Here is a 26114-nt window from a genome sequence, read left to right as displayed (position 1 = left end):
ACTCTAATTTTAAAACAGATAAATTAATTCTTATCTTATATGTAACATAATTTTCTATATAAAATTGCCAAGTTATTTCATCAAAATCGTGCACTTGATTTCCCCTTTGCCTTAAATGATTAAAATATTCAGAATCTTAGACGACATCTCATCTCACCTTCCTGCAGGGCTAGAGCTATTATCTTCATTTTCCCATTGTTCATTTTTACTTCTTGGAATTGGGGGCTGTAGCATTTCAGCAGCCAGTGGATCAGCGTCATTCTCTTCTCGACCAATCCACTCTCCAATTACACGGGGTCTCAGAAGAGAAGAATTAAACGCCACTGTTTCCTGAGGAGAAAAGAAGAATTTCTGTGCCTTAGATTACATATTCCCATTAATAGGACAACAGGGAAATAATCTTGTGCAGATTTTAAACTGCTCCCTCAAATCAAAATGTTCCTTTTTTTCTTTCTGAATTGACTTAAAATTTCAGTTCTCTCCGTCTCTACTAGATGGCTTACTCTCTATGATTTGTGCTGACTCGTGAAGGCCACCGTGAGAAAGGATCCAGAAGTGAAATCTCTGGTTTGGACAGCTGCATGTTTGTTCTCAGGATGGCGGGGCAGGATTAGCATTTGTGCCAGAGGGAGGAGTGTGTGCGAAGGCCCACACAGCGGAAGAGCTTGGTGCTGCTAGAAAATGATACATAAGCTCTCAAATACGGAGGAAACTGAGGTGGAGTCAGGGAACAAAGTCAAGAAGAGACAGGGCTGGAAGGATGCATTGCCTCCAATTGCAAAGCACTCTGGACTTCTAGAAATCCAGTAGAGGTTGGAAGCAGAGCACTATCGATGATGGGCATGCTATGACAATTCAAAACAATGCTAAACTCTTTTCATAGACTTGGATGTGATGTGGCTCTTAAAACGGTATTTTAAATATTTAAATCATTTAATAATTTAAAACGAATACTGAACACGTGCAACTGCTACGGGTATCTCGGTACATGGGAAAAAAGCAGATTAAAAAGCAATACGTATTGTATGATCTAATTTTTGTTTAAAAAATTCATATGGGCTTCCCTGGTGGCGCAGTGGTTGAGAGTCCGCCTGCCGATGCAGGGGACACGGGTTCGTGTCCTGGTCTGGGAAGATCCCGCATGCCATGGAGCGGCTGGGCCCGTGAGCCATGGCCGCTGAGCCTGCGCATCCTGCTCCGCAACGGGAGAGGCCACAGCAGTGAGAGGCCCGTGAAAAATAAAATAAAATAATCAATTAAGAACTCTAAAACAAAGGTGCCGCACGCAGTATGGGGAAGTGACCTGGATCTCTGCAGTAGTTTATCCGAGATAGTCATCTTTGAAGTGGATGCCTCAGCAATCAAAGCTTAAGTCAGGCACTTGCATTATAAAAATAACAAACAAACAAAAACTGTCAGGGTTTATACTACAATCTATCAATCCAGCATTCATAGACTAATCCATTCATTTATTCATTCTTTTATACTTATTATGACCTACTATATGCCAGATACTGCTTGATTTATTGGGAAAACAACGGTAACACCAAAATGTAATGGTTTTATCTGAATGGAGGGACTACAGGTAATTTTAATTCTTCTTTTGGCATTTCCATGTCTTTTCAATATTCTATGAGAAATATGTACTTGTCTTAAAATGAGAAAAAACGTATTTTTAAAATATCTTGATCTGAGAAACACAGGCTTTTAATTTGTAATATTACAAGAGTCTTGAACAATTCCTTAAAAATTTAGATCTGATTTTCTGAATCTGTACAATTCTCCTCAATATTATACAAATACGGGGCTTCCCTGGTGGCACAGTGGTTGAAAGTCCGCCTGCCGATGCAGGGGACACAGGTTCGTGCCCCGGTCCGGGAAGATCCCACATGCCGCGGAGCGGCTGGGCCCGTGAGCCATGGCCGCTGAGCCTGCACGTCCGGAGCCTGTGCTCCGCAACGGGAGAGGCCACAACAGTGAGAGGCCCGCGTACCGCAAAAAAATAAAAAGTCAATATTATACAAATACTATATTATAATATATACAATGTAGCATTAATTAATATACAAATACACACCAAAAGCAACATGTGAAATATGACTAAGACATATCTGATGAACATTTATCCAAGTGATTATAAGTGATAGAAAGTAGCTGGATATCTCAATATTGATTCCCCAGCCTACAGGAAAATGTAGTAGATAAATTTTCGTGTTTGTATAATGTAGCAACTAATATGAAATCCTTCTGTATTTATATTCCCAAAGCTTGCAGCTGTGAAATCATGCAATCAAATTAATGTTTTGCAATTGCTGGAAAGGCATATTCATCTGCCACAATTTAATATCATTTGAAGCACAAGAATTAAAATTAACAGCAATACTGTTAAATTTTAAACGTATATTTGCATTTAAGAGCAGATTAAGGAAAAGACCTGTTCTAGAGAAAAAAATCTATAAACATATTTACAGCTTCAGAATCAGTTTTGGCCTGTGTGACTTTGAAATGTTACTTATTCTCTGAATTTTGTTTTCTCCAACTATAAAATGGTCATGATAGAAATTATAAAACCTACTGTATCAAATGAAATAGTAAGAAGCATAGTTAAACCACAGAATTCTGTACATATGCTAGACACAATTACTTAAGGATGTGGGCTGTATTTAAACTACTTCTAAATATATGACGTAACTGGGAAAAAATGGTACAGAACAGCAGGAATGGGTGAGTTAGGTGAGAACAGATGCTTGGTTGTCAATATGGGCAGAGTAACAGAACAGGGAATTGATAATACAGGTTTTCATTCTATAAAGTTTTATTTTACAGAGAGTATATTAAAAAGATTGGATAATTAATTTAGCATTATCAATCTCTACATAATGGGACAGAACTGGGCTTAATAAGAATTGGGACAAAGAAACTGACCACTGACCACAACAGAAATGGGTGAGTTTAGGCATTATAAATGAAAAAAATGAAACAGGATTTAGAGTTGAGAATGATCATAGAGTTGAGAATGATCTTAAAGTTGAGAACTGCAGAGAATCAGAAATAACTTTTTGGTTGATTACTGGGAAATTAAATGATAGATGCCACTGCTATTGGAAAGTAGAGCACAGAGAGAAGGATAAATAGTTTGATATGCAGCCTGTTTAACTCCAGCTGGCAGCAGAAATTTAGTGAGAAATAGCTGATGAGCAAAGCAATACAAAGAGCTGCAAAGAGGGTCAGAGGAGTTAGGGAGCGAATATTTTACAGGTGAAAAGTGGGACTCTACTATTTTTATTTTTCAGAATGCACAAAGCTATTCTTATATTTACTGCTTTATGAGAATGTTATATCTCTAAAAATTCTTGAATATAGTCCATTTACTTGTAACAGAGCAAAACAGCAGATTTTTCTTTGGTTCTATTACTTATATTTGATTAAGCTAAGTAAAAATCTCTCCATAAATCATTATGAAAGGATTTCAGTGGAGAAAGCGGTTCCACAAATATCAGTACATGGCAAAAGAAATTTTAAAACTTCACACTGAATACAAGTTCTGGAAAATATTTGACGTACGTGGATAAATAAAATATTTAAAATTTTAGTGCTAAACAATGTAAATGCTAATGATTCCTTAGAAATGTATAAATACATATTCCTTTGCCCTCCTAAGGCTAGAGGTCCCTAAATGTTCAGATTCTTAAACAAGTATGCTTAAATCATAAGAAAAGCATTAGTAGTCAAACATTCTCCAAAGGTCACAGATTTGCTTAATATTTCCTATTAATAGGAAGCTATCCTATCCAAGAAGTAGTTACCTTAGAGGAAGCCTACTCTCTCCAAGCAGCCTACTCCCTCTGGCTAACTCACAGTGAGTTCAACAGCTCTGACCACTGGTTGTCAGCACAACATTTGATTATACTCCACGTTATTCGAATGTTTTCTCGTCTTAATAAAACGAGCTGTTCATGGAAGGCTGGAATCATGTCTTAAATTCCTTTCTCCTCCATAATAACTAGCACAATGATTTAATAAAGTAAGCACAAAAATCTGTCCTGATTGAATTAAACATAATTCAAAGAATAAAAAACGGTGAATTATGAAGTATCTTTATGTCTAAAAATCATATAAAAATTGATGGACAACGCTGATTAACAATTTTTTTAACTCTCTTTTTAAAAATTTTTTTTAAAAATTTTATTGATATATAGTTGATTTACAACATTGTGTTAGTTTCAGGGGTACAGCAAACTGATTCAGATATATATATATATATATATATATATGTATATTCTTTTTTTACATTCTCTTCCATTATAGGTTATTACAAGATATTGAGTATAGTTCCCTGTGCTATACAGCAGGGTAAAGAAAAAATCAAGGATGCTGCCATAAGACCCTTCATTAAGACCTCTGAAAAAAACTAAGATGGGGTCTATTAAGAATGTTGTTTCGCAACATCTAAAAGACCAGCAGTTAAATCTAGAGAGAGAGGCATGTCTTGAAAAGAACTGTGGATGTGGTTTTTGGCACCAGAAGAAGACAGGAATCATATACACAGGAAACCCAAACATCATTTGGGATAGTTGAATTGGCAAAGGCAACAGCCTGAAGTAAAAGGGACTGAGACTATTCAAGAAGTGAACAGCTCTCGGGGACCCATTTTTCTACACAAAGGAAGAGAACTGAGGAAGTTGCCCAGAGGCATCTTTTCCAATGCCTTCTTCAGAAGTGGCCAAAAGGTTAACAAAAAAGAAAGAAACCAGAAGCTGTGGAAAACAATAGATGGGGACTCCCAGGGAACAGAACTGGGGCTTAATTAAGGAACACCTCCCAACCCCTTGGACAGGAAGACCTGATGACATTTGCCCAGCAAGATTTAAGAACTGCTATGAACCAGTAATTTCTATAAACCTCTCATTATTTCCCTTCTCTAACAGGAATATTTAATGTGGTTATCCCACATCAGTCTCATCACTTAACGGAAAAGATGAAACAAAACTATCATCATTCACATATATTTTTTATATAGACAAACCAAGAGAACTCAGAAACAAGTTACAAATTAATATGAGTTCAGCAAGCTTACTGAATTTAAGATAAAATTAGAAAAATAACATTCATTCCTATATGCCAATAAGTTTTAAAATGTAACTTATAAAACAGATACCATTGACAATAATAGCCCAAAAGAAAATGTACCTAGGAATCAATTTAATAAAAATCTGCATGCTCTTTTTGAATGTAACTATATGACGTTATCATAAAACACTATAATATTTAATTAAATGGAAACATTCTTCGTTCATTGATAGAATGACTCAGAAATGTAAAGATGTCAATTCTCTCCTATAAATCTAAAATACAAAGCAATTCCAAACCCAATGGAGTAACAGAAACAAGCAAACGGACCAAAAGAAGAAAACAGAAGGCCTAGAAACAAGATAAGTGACAGAAGCATGCACATTTATGGACAAATGATGAACTTTTCAATAAATAGTTATAGGAAATGCATATGTTCCAACTTTTTGCCATATTAAAAAAAATTTTCAAGTAGATTAAAGATAAAAAACAGAATTTTTCATAGAAAATAAACAGTAATGTTTTCAGGATATCAAGTAGAAAAGAATTTCTTAAAACATTACAAGTTAATGTTAAAATGTTCTGTTAATAGAAGGCACTATTTAAAAAGTGATGACAAGCCTCAATATTTAAGAATAGATTTGAGACGCACAACAAGAGCTGACATCCAGAATGTATAATAAACTCACACAAATCTAAAGAAAAGAAAAAGAACTGGGCAATAAACATGAGCAAAAGAGACAAGTGGGCATTCAATCCTATTAAAAAATTATACAATTGTTAATTGAATCCATGAGAAACCTTTTTTTTTTTTTTTTTTCGGTACGCGGGCCTCTCACTGTTGTGGCCTCTCCCGTTGCGGAGCACAGGCTCCGGACGTGCAGGCTCAGCGGCCATGGCTCATGGGCCTAGCCACTCCGTGGCATGTGGGATCTTCCCGGACCGGGGCACGAACCTGCGTCCCCTGCATCGGCAGGCGGACTCTCAACCACTGCGCCACCAGGGAAGCCCGAGAAACCAGTTTTGATTAAAATACCTGATGACAGTGAGTGTTAGCAAGGACCAGGAGTGATATATATTATTATAAACTGCTGCTGGGAGTATAAATTAACACAACTTCCTTTGAGAGAAATTCTGCGGTATCTAGTAAAAGTTAAAAATGCATATGCCATATTGCTAGATTAACTGAAGTTCAATTAGTTGTGTTTTTCTCTTTTAGTTCAGATATATTTTCCCTCCTTAGTTAGTTACAACAGCTCCTGTCTCCTCCTGATTCTCAGCTGATCATGGTGCTTATCTCAGTGAGAAATGAAAGCAATTGGCCGAGAATTTGTTCCTTTTCTCACCACCAAACCCACCAGCTACTAGCACTGTTGCCTACACTTACAAAAGTTGAACTGTCATTTCTTTTCCAAGGTCTGACATATAGAAAGTACTTTATAAACATTTGTAGAGTGAATAAAAGAATGACAAAATTAAGATAATGTATGATTCAATGTTTCAATATGTATTACCAACATTACTAGTCATTAGGGCAATGTAAACCAAAACCGCAGTAAAATACTACTTTACACCCAGGAGGATGGCTATAATTTAAGACAGACAACAACAAGTGTTAACAAGGATATGGACATATTTGAACCCTCATACTTGCTGGTTGGAATGTATAATGGTGCTGTCACCGTGCAAAATAGTTTGACAGTTCCTCAAAAAGTTAAATATAGAGTTAGCATATGTTCTAGCATTTTCATTCCCTACATATATGCCCAAGAGAAATTTAAAAAACATGTTCACACAAAAACTTATACATGAATGTTCATAGAAACATTATTCTTAATAGCTGAAAAGTGGAAACAACTCCAATGTCCACAAATTGATGAATGAATAAACAAAGTGTGGTATATCCATACAATAGAATATTATTCAGCAATAAAAGGAAATGACGTACTGATATATGCTACAACGTTAATGAACCTTGAAAACATTATGCTAAGTGAAAGAAGACAGTCACAAAAGACCACATATCTTTATGACTGCATTTATATGAAATTTCCAGTATAGGCAAATCTAAAGAGACAGAAAGTAAATTAGTGGTTGTCTTAGGCTAAGGGGTTAGGAGGAATTGGGGGTAGACATGAGGTTTCTTTTGGGGATGATGAGAATGTTCTAAATTTAGGTTGAAGTAGTGGTTACACAACTCTCTGAATATACTAAAACCCACTAAACTGTATAAAAGGGTAGATTTTATTATGTGAATTTTATCTCAATAAAGTTGTTAAAATAATATATTTTAACAACTCATTTTCAGATTTTCCCCTTTTATGGTGGAGTACACAGTACACAGTGCTAGGGAAAAGCATGGATTTGGAATCAGGCAGATAAAGAATCAGAAGCTAGCAGGGGAGTATTTATTTATTCCATCTCCACTAATTCTGAGACTTTCAGCAAATCACTTAATCATTCTAGCTTCAGTTTTCTTATTTGTAAAACAGGAAAAGCATAACCACTTCATTGGACTGGTACAAGAACTAAATTCAATAACATATCAAAAACACCTAGCATAGGGCTTCCCTGGTGGCGCAGTGGTTGGGATTCTGCCTGCCGATGCAGGGGACACGGTTTCGTGCCCCGGTCCGGGAAGATCCTGCATGCCGCGTAGCAGCTGGGCCCGTGAGCCATGGCCCTTGAGCCTGCGCGTCCGGAGCCTGTGCTCCGCCACGGGAGGGGCCACAACAGTGAGAGGCCCTCGTGCCGCAAAAAAATAAATAAATAAAAATTAAAAAACACCTAGCATATCTGCTAACCCTAATAGGTGTTCAATACTATCTCTCCTCCTTTCCTTCACTATCTTATGCACCCTCCTACCCATGATCTAAAATTTTTACTCTTTATTATGGAAATTTTCACACTAATACAAAAGTAGAAGGAAGAGTAAAGCAAGCCCCTCTGTACCCACACACATTTTCCTCAATTAACAACTCATGGATAGACTCACTTCACCCTTATCTCCACCCACATCACCCCTCTCTCTGCTCAGATCATTCTGAAGTAAATCCCATTCACTATATATCGTACCATTTGTAAATAATCCAGTTTGTAATCTCTAAAAGGTAAGAGTGCTTTTTTTGTAAACACATACAGCACCATTACCATACCTAAATATAAAGTAAGAATACTTCTGATATCAAATATCTAACTAGTTATCAAATTTACCTGATTATATCAGGGAATTATCTCAGTTGGCACACATCAGACTCTAAGCAAGACTTGGTAGGTTATGACTGATCAACAGTCTTTTATGCCTCTTTTAAGCTATGTATTCTCTTCCTCTGTCTCATTTCCTGTCTTGTAATTTTGCTGTTGCTGTTGTTCAGAAAACTCGAGTTGTTTGTCCTGTGAGTTTTCCAGAGTCTGGTTTTTCCCTTTGCATCCCTGTGATGTGGCTTAAAATGTTCCTCTGCTCTTTGTACTTTCTGTAAATTAGTAGTTAGTTAGGATAAAGTTTTGTTTGTTTGTTTGTTTTGCAGTACGCGGGCCTCTCACTGTTGTGGCCTCTCCCGTTGCGGAGCACAGGCTCCGGACGCGCAGGCTCAGCGGCCATGGCTCACGGGCCCAGCCGCTCCGCGGCATGTGGGATCTTCCCGGACCGGGGCACGAACCCACGTCCCCTGCATCGGCAGGCGGACTCTCAGCCACTGCGCCATCAGGGAAGCCCCAGGATAAAGTTTTTTTGTTGTAGTTTTTGTTTTTTGCCAATACTGCTTCAGAGAGAATGGTGAGTTTCATCTGGAGGCACAGACCATCCCCTTGACTCTTCTTTAGTGATTTTGGCAGCATTGATATTACTGCTTAGATCCATTAATTCACTAGGAATTGATAAATGGTAATTGTCTAATTTTATAATTCCATATTCACTTATTTGCTGGAATACTTCTGGAAAGAGAAACTTCCTGTCATCAAATATTTGGTTACTCTGAAGTACGATTTATATGGGAAAGGAAGATTAAAAGTTTCATTCTTTCCCTTTACTTTTACCAGTTTTTTAAAATGGTAACTTTGGTCCCCTAGCACCTGCTGAAGATTAATAATTCTTTGGATGAACATATGGATTTTAACATATTAGGTTTAATTCACTGCATTGCAGTTATTGTTCTTATTCATGTTCAAATTTTCTTAACTCTCTCCAGCAGAACTACTCGAGCCGGCTCCCGAGCTCTCCTGACACAATCCTAGTGGTCTCCCGTAGTTCTTACCTCTGGCATGAGAAGGTATTTTAGGCTCATTTTGTACACTGTCTGCTCCTGACCTGGAAGCAACCATTATTTCAAGGGATTATGATTCTTTTTAGTTGGAAATATATTTTAAGACTAGAATCTGAACACTCGGGGTACTCACTGTTTTGGGGTTGGTAATAGTGGACAGGTCTAAGAAATACTTATGTTTTAAACTGAAATAATTCAGGCTTACAGAAAAGTTGAGAAAAAAAAAAAGAATTCCTATATACCCTTCACTCAGACTGCCAAAATATTGTTAATGGGGTAAGGTCAACGTTGTTAGTTGACATTTTGCTTTATCATACATATTTATACACACACACACTCATAATTTCCCCAGAACCATCTGAAGGTAATTTGTAGATATGAATACTCTTTTACCCATAAATACTTCAGGGTGTACTTCCTACAAAGAAGGGCATTTTCCTATATGGCCACAGTATAATTACCAAAACCAGTAATTAATAGTGATATAATACTAACAGACTAACGTTGTTTAAATTTCCCCAATTATTCAAATAACGTTGCACACCACAAAAGAAATCCTGGATCATGTATGGCATTCAATTGTCATGTGTTTATCTCCTTTAATGTGGAACAGTTTTCAGTCTTTCTCTGACATTTATGACCTTCATGGTTTTTAAAAACAAGGACCAGTTATTTTTTAGTCGGTCCTTCAATTTGTTTTTCAAATTTTTCCACATGATTATATTCAAGTTATACATTTTTGGCACGAATAACACAGAAGTGATGTATTCCTTTCATATCAAACGGCACATGATGCTGATTTGTCCCAGGACTAATGACGACAACCCTGATCGCTTGGTGAAGGGGGTGTCTTCCATGTTTCTCCATTGTAAAGTTGCTACTTTTCTCTTGTCAATTATTAAGTATCTTCTAAGTAGTAACTGTGAGACTATGTAGATATCCTGTAATTCATCAAAATTTCATCAGCTAATTTTAACATTCTTTGCTGACCTTTGTCTTCATCAATTACTATGAACGTTGCCAATTTGTGATTTTCTAATTTCACCATTCGGTCTGAATGTATTTGTTGGTACTCTACTATGAGAAAGAGCTTCTCCCTCACCTCCGCTTATGTAGGTATGTAGGTAGGTATATGTATGTACATAGGTATATCACTATGGACTTATGGATTTTACTTCATTCAATAGACTATAACACATTACTATCATTATTTTCAGGCTTTAATGTTCCTGGTAGGAGCTCCTGCAAGGAGGTTCCTGTGTCCTTCTGACATGTTCCATCATTCTTTGATTTCATCTTTACCTGCTGGTGCTAAATGATATCCAGACTCAAGTTGTACTTTCTCAGCTGCTGAATCTAGATTCAGACATTTTTCCAAAGAGACCTGGTTCCTTTTAATAGAGAAAAATATTCAGAAAACAATATCTGGGCTCTAGTTGAGTTTACTGCCTGTAGATAGTATATTTTTGTTTTTAAAATAAAAAAATATTATGAGTTCTGAATGATACTTTCAATTCAAAACAGGATATAGGATTGTTACTTAAACTTATAATCTTATATCTGTATTTCCTTTCCCCTATGCCAAAAATTCTGGTTCTTAGGATATCAATATAATTACTTCTTTGCTATATCACACAAAGCATACACAAAAGTCTCTTTATAATAATATCAACACTATCATTAACGATACAATTACTAAAAACAGTTTAAGAGCTGATGCTGTTCCCTTGGGCCTTTGGGTATATCCCACTAGAGAACAATCAAATAACTGTGTTTATAATGACTTGGAGTAATTCACCTCAGTGTGTTTTGCCATCAACCTGAAATACCGTTGTTCTCATTTGTTTCATTTGCTTTTGCTTCTTAGAAATCACTGTTTTAAGATTTAACCTTGTTTTTTAAAAATTATATAAAATATTTAAATGATTCCAAAGTCTCACATAAAATTCTAGGAAGTCAAGATTCTATATTCCTATCCTCTCTACACCTTCCTCACTCCTACTCTCTATTCCTTCCCTTCTCCCATAGGTAACGTTTAAAAAGTAATTGTGTGTGTGTTTTACAGTATGGCAGGTTCTGCCATTGTTGTTTTGGCTTTAATATAAGCAAATACGCATCTATATTTTCATTACACTTACTTAGATAAATGATAGCACACTATAAACACACTTCTTTTCTTTGCCTTTTTTATTCAACAATATATCCTGGGGATCGCTCTATAGTATCTACAGAGATATCAGAGATATTCTTTCATTTTTATAGCTGTATGGTACTCTATAGTGGAAGTACTATAATTAATCTGTTATTCTTCTTTCAATGAACATGTAGTTATTTCAACTCTTTTCCTATTAAAGTAGCACAACAATGTATAGTCACCCACATTGGTCTTTTTATAGTTTTGCCAGTGTGTCCTTGGAATAGACTCATAGAAGTAGGATCATCTGATCAAAGAATAACTGCACATATAATTTTTTATATATGAAGACATTGAAAGCCTGGAGCTTGAAGGATGGAAAAGAGTTGGAGAAAGGGGAGGGACTGACAATGAGCAAAAATGTGGAAATAAATTAAAAATATGACTTGGAAGTACTGTAGTCTGGCTGCCTTACAGTACTCCTTTTGTCAGGACAGCACAGACTCTGAGTAGAGAAAAAGAGGAAAATGAAGCATAAGATATAGATTTGAAAGACAAAATGGAAACTGTTAATTCTAGTCTTAGAAATTTGGACTTAATTTGTGAAGTAACAGGGAGTCATGGAAAATTTTTTAGCAGAATTCCCTAGGTAGGGTTCCCTAAAACCCAAGGCTAACCAAGTGGTTTACTGATGGGGGTCTCTTTAAGTGAAACCTGCAAGAGACTAAAGGAAGCAGGAGAAGACGGGAAGAAGCTAGGCAAAGATATGGGTTCAGCTAAAGTCTACTCTCAGCCTATCCCATAAGGAGCTCTGTAACGTAAACTACAACTCAGTCTTATTTTAGTCAGTCATTGGTTGATGGGGAACCCAGGCATCTCTGGGCAGGATGGCTCCCACTGAGTTGAAACCATCCTCTGGAGAAGGGTGAGTCTATAAGCACCCAATATTCACAGGAGTTGAAGGATGGGTCGCACTGCCCTACTGAAGGGTAACCGAGCAGGAACCAGCCAGGCTTACTATATGGCATTTTGAAGGGTGAATCAGAATGGCAGGAGCCTGAAGAATTAGATAAAGATATGAAAGGTAATCCCATCTGAGCTTGGATAGTGGCTGTGTAGGTAAAATAATGGCTCTTCCCAAAGATGTCCACATCCCAATCCCCAAACCTCTAAATATGTTACATTACATGGCAAAAGGGGCTTTGCATGATTAAGGTTAAAGATGCTAAGATGAGATTATCCAGATTAGCTGGGTGGCCCCAAACTAATCACGGGATTTCATACAAGTGGACAGCTTTTCCGGGATGCACTTAGAGAGAAATGAGACACTGCTGCTAGTTTTGAAGATGCAGAAAAGGGACCATGCACCAGGAATGCAGCAGCCTTTAGAAAGTGGAAAAGGCAAGGTAACACCTTTCTCCTAGAACTTCAGGAAGGAATGAAGCCCTATTACACCTGATTTTAACCCAGGAAGGCGCATGGTTTAACTTCTAAACTACAGAACTGTATGATAATAAATTGGTGCTGTTTCAATTTGTTACAACAGCAGTAGAAAACAATACGATGGCTAAGAAAAGGGAAAGGAAAAGACTAATGAATAAGACATTTATTGAAGTCTCACAATTTTTAAAAGAGCCTTAAAAATAACATTAGCTTCTGTTTTATTTTTCCATCTTAAGTAGAATTAATAATTCTTATTACCTTTATCAGAATTCATAAACTAACTTTAAAAGTCACAGAAAAAATAACTTCAGTGAAATAATAAGTGAATTAGAATATGACAGTTAAAGATCAGTATTTTATAAAGGTTAAGAAAAGTAGATCTTTAGTGAGCCCCCAAAATTGTTAATGGAAGATTAAAAGGAAGAAGCTGCATTGATTTTTATTACTATATTAAAGACACAGGCGTCAGCTCAACACCCATTTAAATCATTTTTTTTAAAATAAATTTAATTTTTTTATACAGCAGGTTCTTATTACTCATCCATTTTATACACATCAGTGTATACATGTCAATCCCAATCACACAGTTCATCACACTCCCAGTCCCACCCCCTGCCGCTTTCCCCGCTTTGTGTCCATACGTTTGTTCCCTACATCTGTGTCTCTATTTCTGCTCTGCAAACTGGTTCATCCGTACCATTTTTCTAGGTTCCACATATATGTGTTAATATACGATATTTGATTTTCTCTTTCTGACTTACTTCACTCTGTATGACAGTCCCTAGGTCCATCCACGTCTCTACAAATGACCCAATTCCGTTCCTTTTTATGGCTGAGTAATATTCCATTGTATATATGTACCACATCTTCTTTATCCATTCATCTGTCGATGGGCATTTAGTTTGCTTCCATGACCTGACTATTGTCAATAGTGCTGCAGTGAACATTGGGGTGCATCTGTCTTTTTAAATTATGGTTTTCTCTGAGTATATGCCCAGTAGTGGAATTGCTGGGTCATATGGTAATTCTATTTTTAGTTTTTTAAGGAACCTCCATATTGTTCTCCATAGTGGCTGTATCAATTTACATGCCCACCAACAGTGCGAGAGGGTTCCCTTCTCTCCACATCCTCTCCAGCATTTGTTGTTTGTAGATTTTCTGATGATGCCCATTCTAACTGGGGCAAGGTGATACCTCACTGTAGTTTTGATTTGCATTTCTCTAATGATTAGTGCTGCTGAGCAGCTTTTCATGTGCTTCTTGGCCATCTGTATGTCTTCTTTGGAGAAATGTCTATTTAGGTCTTCTGCCCATTTTTTGATTGGGCTGTTTGTTTTTTTAATATTGAGTTGCATGAGCTGTTTATATATTTTGGAGATTAATCCTTTATCCGCTGATTCGTTTGCAAATTTTTTCTCCCATTCTGAGGGTTGTCTTTTCATCTTGTTTATAGTTTCCTTTGCTGTGCAAAAGCTCTGAAGTTTCCTTAGGTCCCATTTGTTTAATTTTGTTTTTATTTCCATTACTCTAGGAGGTGGGTCAAAAAAGTTCTTGCTGTGATTTATGTCAGAGAGTGATCTTCCTATGTTTTCCTCTAAGAGTTTTTAAATCATTCTTTTTGACTACAGTTTTAGTACCAGCCTGAGATTCACATTTTCTTAGCGAGAAAAATGCAAGACTGTGAGCTTCATGGTCAGCAGAGGGCGCCATGGGGCAGGCTCTCCCTCTCCCCCAAGGGGCAGGCAAAGGATGGTGCTTTGGCTCTGGAAGCCTGTGTGTCCTCTGTATAACTTTGCACTCCTGAATATCAGATGTGAGAGTGGGAACAATCTTTTTGCACTGACATAATTTTTTTCAATAAAAGCTTATTTATGACAATAGTTGGCATCTTCCTATTGAAAAATAATAAATATGTAATAAATTTCAGCAATTTCCACAGAGTCTTCAAAAATGGGAACATTAGGTAAGTAGTGAAAATCTGCAGTTTATGCAACTTAGTTAAATGGAAACTCCCCTGAGCTAGTGCTTAGAAGAGAGGAGGTGAGAAGGGGGAGGACGTATCCTAAGGATGATATTTAACCAAGTGTCAAGGCTTCCACATTTTTATCCAATGAAGGTGAAATCCATTTTCAGTTCAAAGAACAATTAGTATGTCCTTTAGCTCACCAAAAAAAAAAGGCTGACGTAGATACTAACCAGGCTGCAAGTCAGAGCCCAGGAAAAAAAGGGAAGGACAAGGGCCAAGCAGTCTCACAAGCTAATTTATGGCTCAGGCAGGCAGGGCTTTGCAGAATATACTGGAAGGAGCAAAAAAATGAACCCAGAAATAGTGATAATTATGTCTTTGCACTTAGAATGAACACAAAAAATAAATACAAGACAGGGATTATTAAATTTCTGCAAATTATAAGGAAAGTCACGGTACAAGGAGGAGACGAGCTGGGGCAAAGACAGTGATGGACAGCAGAGGACTAGAAGAGCAGGACAAAGCTGGAAGACCTCACCTGCCACTTATTCTACTTGCTATGGTATATAGTCAGAATCTGGTTTTGCACATAGTACAGATTGAAATTTAAATAATTTTAAAATATTAGGATGGTTTATCAATTCTTTTTTTTTTTTTTTTTTTTTCGGTACGCAGGCCTCTCACTGTCATGGCCTCTCCCGTTGCGGAGCACAGGCTCCGGACGCACAGGCTCAGCAGCCATGGCTCACGGGCCCAGCCGCTCCGCGGCATGTGGGATCTCCCCGGATCAGGGCACGAACCCGTGTCCCCTGCATCAGCAGGCGGACTCTCAACCACTGTGCCACCAGGGAAGCCCTATCAATTCATATTTAAAAGTACATTCATAAATTTCATTTATTTAGTGAATCAGAAATGTATTTTTGGGTATGAAACTCAAAAGGTATAGTCCTATTTGGAATAGAAGGATACTAACTTTATTGCTTTTGTAAATTATAATTATTACCTTATAGTTTATTATTTTAAAATGTCATGACTTATATAATCCCATTTTTTGCACTTTCTTTCTACCTATATATCACTTTCTTTCTACCTATATATCTAGGCACCAAGCCAAATTTCAATATGTTTTCTCTTTAGAGAGACATCTGGACCAATGTTCACCAAATACTGATGGCTATTTCTAGGTGCTTCTCTTTTTTCCAATACGATGTCAGATTTTTTTTCAGCCACAACAGACTGAATGCAGAAGCAGATATGAAAATCTAAAATTTTCAATTAAACCAGACAGTAAAAAGATTATTTTCAAAAATGTATAAACAATGCCACTTTCTCACAAATATCTTGTTTTGGAAAATAAAGTATTTTTCATAAAAATGTTATTTTTGTGAAATGGTTTTATCAGTGCTATTTTTAAAATGAATAAACATGTAAAATTTTTATCAGTTTTAAATTCTAACATGGCAAATATTGATAAATGAAACCTATATAAAACCTATATATAAATTAAAGCTTTTGGGGTCCTCTACATAATTTTTAGGAGTATAAAGGGGTCCTAAGACCAAAAAAAATGAGAACTTCTATTTCAATGACTCCTAGATGTATAACTCTAAATCAAATCTCACTCATGAGCAAGAACTCATATAAATATGTTTCATAGACAACTCAAACTAAACAATTCAAAAGAGAAATCTTGACGCCACCCCAACCTGCCAAATGTGCTGTTTCCCCAGGTTCTCCAATGCTGTCAAGTGGCACCACAATTCACCTACTTGCTCATCTCCCAAACCTAGGAATCATCACTGACTGATTTCTTCTACAACTGATCTATTAGCAAGTTCCACTGACATTACTGTTAAAATATATTCCTAATCATATCACTTCTCACCACCTTCACAACTATCACCCCAGTCCAAGGCACCATGATATTCCCTTGGCATCTTGGAATTAAAAAAAAAAATCTGACTGAGTAAGGTTTCTAATGGGTAGCTATAGAAAAGTACAAGTGTCTTCCATATCACCATGATCATCATCATCATCTAGATACAGGCAGAATCCAAATAGTTCATATTAGTTTTCATTTTTAATATAGTGATTCAGTGATTACAGTGATTCAGCTTTCTCTAACCAAATTCTAAAACTCTCAACTCAAAAGAACAGGTGATATTATATATTTCATGCAATAACTTTCTTAAAGCATATAACTTTGAAAGTTTTAAAATGTTAGCACCAAATAAATTACATTTGAACACTTTATGTTTCAGAAACTCTTTCATTTAGACAATGGATTAAAATGTAAGTTCTATATTTTATTTTCATTAGATGCTTCAACGTACCTTATCGAGTTCCTCTGAAATTGCAATACCTGGGATTCAAGAGAGAGAGAAATAAAAAAGTTTTAGAAGCAATCCTTAATAACCCAATCTTAAAAACAAAAACGAAAGTTCCAATTTGTAGAACTAGTGCATTTTCCATGCTATTTTTTCTTTTTAAGAGTGCTTCAAAATAATGTGGTACCATCCTTTCTACTGATGAAAACAAATTAGAAATTTAAGTCACTATAACAGCGTGAACTGCTGGAACAATGCAAATGATGCAACAAAAACAAAACAAATACCAAACAAAACAGGCACCTACAAGCCTACCAGTTTGTAGGCTATTAAATGCAGAGCTAACTTGCAAAGACAACTGTAGAGATGTTGTCTTTATGTGATAATGACAATCAAGTGCAACTTAGCCTGTTACAATTTTGTTCTCTTTTAAGAACTGATTCAGATTCCTAGAGTGATAAAACATTAAGGCAGAAAGGTGGTTGTAGGTCATGTATTTTAATTCCCCTATCCTCACAAGCTCCCCTTCTCCCATCTACACACTCCTCAATGTACATCAGTCCAATTTCTGTCTTTACCATTCTTCCAAAATTGTTCTAAGTTAGTAATGTAAAAAGTTTTAGTCCTTAATTTATTTCTCTGTGATGAGAGAGACTCTGTTAACCCCACTCTCTTTCTTGAAATGCTACCCTACCTTTTCTATTCTCCTTTGTCTCCTTCACAGGAATACTCTTCTCTGGGGGTAGGGAGTCCTTGCCTGAAATGCCAAGGGTACACTTCCCTTGGTAACCTAACCCATACCACTGACATTTTTATTCCTCTATATGGTGATGACCAGCAAATCTTTATCACCAGCACAGTCTTTCTTCCGAGCCAGTTGCTGAATCCCCGTGGGCATTTCAGTCGTAACGCGTCAGGCTAAAGACATCCTCCTCCCATTGTCTCACTTCCCCTTCTGTTTGAAGGATGCTGTGCCTATGGTTGCACACAGGCACTGTGGCCAGGCACTGGAGCAGGTGTGGCCAGCCCTCAGGTTTAGGACATGGGACAGAGGGAAGCTGGTGTCAAACCCTAGTGTTGTTGTTTTTTGGTTTTTTTTTTATGTTGCCATGAGAAACTAGAGGGCAGGTCTTCACAAAAGCCGTGAAGGCTCCCTTCCTGCCCAGTGTTAGGAGACAGGGATGTTGACAGCCCTTCTCTCACTGCAGCCTCTAGCACTGGCTCAGTCTCTCTCAGCTTCAGCACTTTGTTCACGGTCCTGTGTCAGAGCACTGAGCTCTATCTTCCCTTTCCTGAGAAAGTATGTGGGCTGAAGGTGGTTTCATTTTTTTGTTGCTTTTTAATTGTATATCTTTTTGTATGACAAAAACTATATTTTGTACTTACCAGATATATTTTTCACCCCAGGTGGGAGGTATTCTTTGTAAAAAATAAATAAATGAAATAAAGGTTTTTTTAATGGCAAAAGTTTGTTTTCTTGTCTCTGAGATGGTGTTGAAGAAGTTATTAGAAAGAAAATGTGTCCAAAAGAGTGTTCCCTCTACTTCACAATTCACATGGTTGAACACCCTGTAGAGAAACCATTTCCTATTGACCGTAATGAAGACAGTGAGAATGTGGGTTGGCGGGGTGAAGAGGGAAGGAATTTGAGCTACTTTGTCTTTTGTCCAATTCACCAAAGAACTGTAGTGGGATCTTCTGGTGGTCCAAGCTAGTTTTCTCCATCTATAGTTAATCATTACTAAATTCCTTCAACTTAGTTGAAGGGAGTGCATGAGGCTTTTCTTGATTTCTGTTTTGTTTAATGAGCTCTTGAAATACAGGGAAATGAAGTTTGTGAGGGGATTTGGAAGGAAAGGGTTATGGGTTTCTTTCATAATTTGGTTTCATCATGGAGTTTCTTCCAGTATAAGCCTGGTTTATATGCCAGAAGACATAATACAGGACTTAAGGATTTAGAGTTATGACCATCAAGTTATTTGAAGGCAGCTATCGTTTTTTTATCTCCGTTGCTCCCATTACAGTTCATATCCAAGCACATGATCATAACCCAGTAAATGTTTGCTGAATATTCAAACCAAGCCTCATTCCTTAGGATATGCTTCAACAGTTTCTGTTACTTCCTTGTAGAGTAATAACAACAGACTGATGGCACAATTCCACCTCTAACTGAAATGATTTTTATTATTCCTAAAGGAGTGACTAGGAGTGACTAGTGATGAGAAACCCTGAGATGGCAGCGGTTAGCATACTTTCTGATTTCTGGTTCATTTAAACCTTTGCAGACAAATCTAGTCCTAGCCCTTATTTGGGGGTTGGCTTTTCTATGGACCTCCACATAATAATTCCAAACCTCAGGCTCCTGGATGTTCATAAAATCAATGTAAATTGAACAGAAAGTAGGACTGAAAAGATTCTTTTCCACTTCAATCTTTGTCTGCATCTATCTTTCATTCTCAGCAGCTCTTTTGCTCTCTCCTGTCTCTGTCTGTTTTTCTTTACCAAGGTGTCAGTCTCTAGCTCTGCTGTCATGATGACAGTCACCTTCCTGGGCCAAGAGACAAGGAAAATTCTGAAGTCCAAGGAAACACAGAAAATAAGAACAGACTGAAGCCAGCGTTCAGCAGACTCCAAAGCACAAGAAAGAATGAACTGGGTTGGAAGAGAAAATCTGAAAGTAGTCTCAAGAAAATGAACCTGAGTAAAGATCCCCTCTCTGCTTAGGTACGGAGTGTCTGTGGAGGACACTTTACCAGTTGCTCTATCATCTCAGTCCACTAAACTAGTAAATTAATCACACACAAAGCAGAAAAAATACTATGCCCTACTTCATCTCAACAAATGGCATCATTCTTCCCCTTGTAGATAAAACCAGAAACACAGGTGTATTCAAGATGAATTCTTCATAACAGTATTCTATAAAATTCTTCTTTGGCAAAAACTGTTGGTAATTAAGAATTTTTACGTGTCACTACACTAAAACAGAGTCCGGCCATGACTTTGGGGGTTCGGGGTGACCTAAGCTTAACAATTATTCAGGAACTTGCTGTATTATGAAGGTACCTGCTTCAACAATTCAGGGAGAGAACGCTTCATGAAGGGAGCATTGCAGCGGGGCAGCATCACTACTGAGTGAATGTGGGGAAGAACTCTGAGATATTCTAATGAGTCTACAGTAGATATTCTAATGAGTCTACAGATATTCTAATGAGTGTACAGTAGGGAGGACCTGTGAGACAGGCAGATCCCACAGCTTTCTGAGCAATGATAAACATGTCTAGAGGTCTAGCATATCACACACTTATGAATATTTGGGTTTAAAAAATATATGAAATTATTCAGGCTCACCTGGAATAACTCAGATTTCAAGATAATGTAGGAATTTTATACAGTACCAAATGGTTTATGTAAACATATTAGTCCAGTTTATAGAAGCCAAATATATATTTCAAATGCTTATATTTACATTGATACAATTATTACAAAAATGTTCCTTTCCAGTATGATTTCAAGATTAGAACTGAATATATTGTTTAAAAATAAATGTTTAAAAGACTTAATCTATTTTAAAAGACAGAAAGGGAGAGTAGATACATAAAACAAAATTTTCTTTCTCATCCAAAATCATAAAAATTAGATATCTGGAATTAAATAACCCATTACCCAATTGTCTGAGATTTCTGAAACTCCCTTGATTATTTTTAACTTTCTGCATTAATGCCCTTGGCCCTGCAAAAAGAGTTTCCTCACTCAGTTTTTAGAAAGTTATCAGTTGGTCTTTAAATTTCTTTTACACCTCAGACTTATGAATCCATTATTCATAAAGATAGCAGCAATACTTCACCTATCTAGAGTGTAGCCAAGAACTTGCAGGTAAGTTAGTCAAAAGGCCTTAACGACCTTGAACGGTCAAAATGCATGTCACACAGAACTTGCACCTCACTTGTGAACTAGCTCCCTACATCCTCTGTTCACTGTCCATTTTAGCAAGTATCAGAAGCTGTTTTGCAGGGCCAAGAAATTTTACCAATGGAAAATTAAGATGAAGACAAAGGTTGCTATGAAGACATATTAAAGTATAAGCAGTGATGAGTCCCAGAATAAAGCTCAAACTAACTAAATGGGGAACTTGGTTTGGGGAAGAAATGATGCCTCTAATCGTTCTAAATGTCTGGTCTTACATATTTTTTCAGATACCTATTATTATATTTTCTTAACATTTAAATATTTTGATGATTTTTACCTAAGAATTTATCTAAATAAATACTATACATTGTATAATTCTTTAGGCTCTCTATTATCCATGTCAAATTGCCTAGGATATTATTCATTTTGTATTTCAATTTTAATCAAAGCTTAACCTGACTAAAAGCCATTGAAAGAATATTAAAGACACGCTTCTTTACAGAAGCAGGAAGCTCTAATGAGAACCATTCATACTGAGTAGCCAGGATAGTTCTCCCAGTGCCAAGCAGAACATTCACAGCTGTTCCCTGAGATGAGATTCACAACTTTTAGGCACTTCATTAACTCTCAAAATCCATCATATTTTAAGGTATATTTTTAAATTTTATAGAAACTGAGGGGCAGTGGGGAACAGAATTTGCGAGAGAAAATACAGTGGGTTGCCACAATATGTTGTAAGGAAAGAAGGCCCAGGATTTGATTATGGGACTCTTGATGCATACTGGATCACATGGTCTTCCTAAAAGCCCAAGTGAGATCTTACAGGAGACACTGTCCTTTCAGAGTAGCCAAAGAGGCTTAGGGCAGCAATGGTGTCCCAGATAGAAGTGGGCTTCTTGGAAATGAATGGGGGGAAACGAGTTCCTTCAGAAACTAAGCTTCTCTTCTAGATAAAGAGGCAAGGGCTCCCACAGGCATATCGGAGGTTGGTTCCTGATTCTGCTGTACTGCAAACCTATCTGGATACTTTCATTTGTGTCCTTCAACTTATGGGCCTTTCCATTTATTCCAACCCTCAGAGAGGTCTCAGTGGTATCAGGAATTTCTTCCAAAACAGTTCTCACATTCCAAGCTGCGCTAGATCAAGTAAACAGGGGCCACCTGCTCCACCAAGGTTTCCATTTTCCCAGGCATCAGGTTAGCCCTAGAGTTAGAATCAGGTGGCAGCTAAGACAAATGAAAGCAGCAAATTTTCACGATTCTTTACAGCTTAGTCAATGTAATTCATTTCATGAGAGTAGATCAGAAAATTCATATGGTATAAACTGGAAGTAGCTATTTTCCAAAGTCTGACTCCCTATTGGAAAAAATCCCAATGATATCAGAATTGTAAAGACAGATTACCCCGATTCTGCCTTTTGCAAAAAGCCTATTTGATTTCATTTGGTCAAACCGATACATATTTATCACAGAACAAAATAAAAAATATAATAAAGGGAAAAGGAAAACAAGTCTCCACTCATAAATAAGGATAACAGTTTCTTGTGAATTCTTCCAAAGAATTTTTTGAGCATATAAAGGCATACATACAAATGCGGTATGCCTCTATATGCATATATAAAACAAAATTAAAGGCAAACATACTATTTTGTTATCTGCTTTTTGTATAAAACTCTATTTTTATATTAGTAACTATTTTCTACAGTATCATTTTTAATGACTATAAAGTATACCATTGTGTGAATGTACCATGATTTCTTTATCCATTTTTCTTTCTCTAATAAAAGATACTTAATTTCCAGCTTTTCCTGTTATTGCAGGAAACAGTGGAAGCACAGCTTGGCGACGGCTGCACACACGATGAATGTGTTTGCCATCTTTTTTTTTTTACCAAGTTATCTGCCACTTCGGACAGCTAGATTTTCTGAAATATTTTCTCTCCCTGATTTTTTGAAAGCATTCTACCTTGGTTTTCAACCTACCTGTCCGAAAATTCCTTTTCAGTGTCAACTAGATCACTTTTCTACCTGTATCTCAAATGCTGATGGTATGTGTTTGGGGGAGGGCTCTTTTTCCCTATATGCTAAAGATTCCTGTACCTATATCCCTAATCAAATTTATTCTCCAAATAGCAATTTACACACACGTGCACGCGCGCGCGCACACACACACACACACACACACACACACTTGACTGCTGGGAACAGAGGAGGGCTATCCACACCAGTTGGATGTACCAAAGGTGTTCGAAACAACATTCCTCCTCCACCCTCAGACCCTCTTGAATTCCCATCTGAGGCAGAGGCAGCACCCAGTCACCTTGATTATAAACAAAACCAAAAAAATAAAACAATCTAAGCACATCATTCTCTCTTTATCCTCACACCTCTTTCATATCAGTGAGTCTTAACCATATAATCTTCTACACTTCTTAAACCAGCGGTCCCCAATCTTTTTGCACCAGGGACTGGTCGCATGGAAGAATTTGTCCACGGATGCGGGGGGAGGGCGGGGATGGTCCAGGCGGTGATGCGAGTGACGGGGAGCAGGTGATGAGGTTTTGCTCGCTTGCCCACCGCTCACCTCCTGCCGTGCGGCCTGGCTGCTAACACGCAGCTGACCAGTACCAATACCTGTCTTAAACCATTCCCTCTTTTCTATCCCGCAGCTACCGCTCTATTTCAGGCTCTCTTCATCTGGTTTTCGCCCTGAGACATGAACCATATCAATTCCATCTTCCACGTGGCACCAGAGTGATCGTTCGGAAACACAGGATCATCTTCACCCCCGACGCCCCTGCCACCTAGACCTCCACCTTCGTTGACTTTATTACTCACTTCACCCTTAACGCATCAACAGTACAAAATTTTCTTCTTTCTCTGAAAGTTTTCTGTGAATTTTCTTCCTTCTTTTTACACACATGCTTTTCTGTCAGGAACCTCCCACTTCATGACACATCTTCACTCTCCTTTTACCTTAGCTTTACCTTTTTATCCTTACGGACTCTACTCAGATATATTCTTCACCACGTTGGCCCTACACCTCCCTGTTGAAGGCTCCCACACGTCTCCTTACAAGGCTTTGAAATTCTGCTTTTCACAACTGTCTCTCCTACTAAAAGGTAAACTTGAGGTCTGCATGCAATGAACAAACAATGACCACATCATCTGCTTCCATTTTCACTCACAGGCTATTATTCCCTAACTCCTCAGGCTGTTTGTCAGAAGAGACTTTTGGGGGATGTTCACGATTGCTGAACTAAAAAAGTCCTCTGTTATTTTTTTCCTGGCTGAGTCCAGATGGCTATTATCAGTCACAGAGCATAAATATCTGTCCTCTGTTCTCCCAACAGCTGGGCTTTTTTCCTTGGAAAAGCTCCAGCCAGTGTTTCACATGAACTACAATCTGTAGACCAATGTCTAAATGGGCTAAAGATACTCATCCTATCATAGCCTTCCTTCGCAGAAAACTGCCAAAGGCAGCAAAGGCCTTAGGCTCAGAAAAGCCTTGGGCTCCCACCTGCTTACCTATCTGTTTAATTTAATAGACAGCCCACAGTTAAAGCCAAAGGTCTCAGCAAACAAATCAAATATATCAAAACCAAAACCTATGTGATATGACATCAAAGGCCCACACTTAGAGAAGCAGAAGGTAGATGTGCAGTGAAGAAAGAGTAAGGGAGGGGTCACGGAGAAGATGGACCAGGAAGAAACGGAAGCAGAGGTGGCACTCGCCCAGCGAATTGGGACTGAATTATGCACTGATCACTGTGCTGCATGCTGGGGAGTCCAGGTGCCCCTGGACTCCCCGCAGCTCAGAGCTCAGAGAGCTGTGAAAGCAGATCACAGCATTTCAGCGTGTACAGAGCAAAGTACGGAAGCACAGAAAGAGGGGTACCAGATCCATTCCACAGGAAGACAGCAGCACTAAACCATCAAGTGGCATCTGAGCTGAGGCTAAAGAGAGGAGCAGAAATGAGCTTGGGGCAAGTGGGGGTGTGATTTCAGCGTAAGCAAATACATGAAATGCAGAAACATCACTGAGTGTGAAAAACTTCCCTGCTACCGGTGCACAAGTGGCCTGATGATGAGTCATGAGAGATGATACTGGACACATGACTGAGGGTCAGAGCATGGAGCACCTTCTATGAGGTTTTAAGGAGCCCTTGAACGTCTGCAACAAGTGGTGCCAAGTCTTCACTCTAGATCCATCCCACTGATTGCAGTGAGGGCTGTTTGGAGATACAGAGAAACAAGAGTGTGGACGGGAATGGTTATTCATGCTTCAAACTATTTCCGTATTTCTCCTGGGCTCACAAGCTAGACTACATTCCCCAGCCTCCCTTGCAGTCAGTTGTAGAAGGTGGGTGATGTAATGTGAGCACTTCCACCTCTAGGCATGAGAAACCACCCCCATAATCCTCTATTGTCTCCTTCTGCTTTCAGGACCCTTGGATCAGGTGCTAAAGATAGGAGAATAACAGGATAGAACTGTCTGCAACCCTGGAACACTACATGGAGTGACTAAATACTTACACTGTATTAAGCCACAGAGATTTTGGCCATAAGACTCCCCTAACTTAGGGTCATGGTAATCCCTCCAGCCACAAGCTCAGTATGAGCAGGGACTGCACCTGTTTTCTCTGTCACGGGGCAGGAATGACATGAAACAAAATGGAACATGTTAAATGGATAAACCAATGGTCTGGTCAGTGGTGCTGAGTGTGAATTAGAGGGTGCTAATGCGGCAGAGAAGAAAATCATACCCAAGATAGTGGGAAAATATCAAGACTTGGAAATTAATTATTAACAGTTAGGGAGAAAGACGAGTCTAGAAGGGCTCCAGGCTGGCTGAACCAGTAACTGATGATGCCAACAGCTGAGACAACGCATGAAGAAGAAAGGTCACAGTAAAGAAGGAGGTATGATCTACTTAGATATACTGAATTTAGCATGGCAGTGGGATATCCACCATCTTGTATAAAAGCATACACAGTCTGGATGGGA

The 26114-nt window shown here is 38.0% G+C and overlaps 1 protein-coding gene across 1 annotated transcript in view; it reads right to left on the bottom strand.

The window, feature by feature from the left end:
* Window positions 1-26114, bottom strand: part of C17H8orf34 (chromosome 17 C8orf34 homolog) — a 336297-nt gene that overhangs the window by 232426 nt on the left and 77757 nt on the right. Inside the window, 2 exon segments of the mRNA XM_073794504.1 lie at window positions 158-330; window positions 17209-17237. Coding sequence (XP_073650605.1) covers window positions 158-330; window positions 17209-17237 — 202 coding nt within the window.

Source organism: Tursiops truncatus, chromosome 17, assembly GCF_011762595.2.
Source record: "Tursiops truncatus isolate mTurTru1 chromosome 17, mTurTru1.mat.Y, whole genome shotgun sequence".
NCBI lineage: Eukaryota > Metazoa > Chordata > Mammalia > Artiodactyla > Delphinidae > Tursiops > Tursiops truncatus.
Note: the sequence above shows the minus strand (reverse complement) of the source record. Positions and strands in the feature narration are given on the sequence as shown.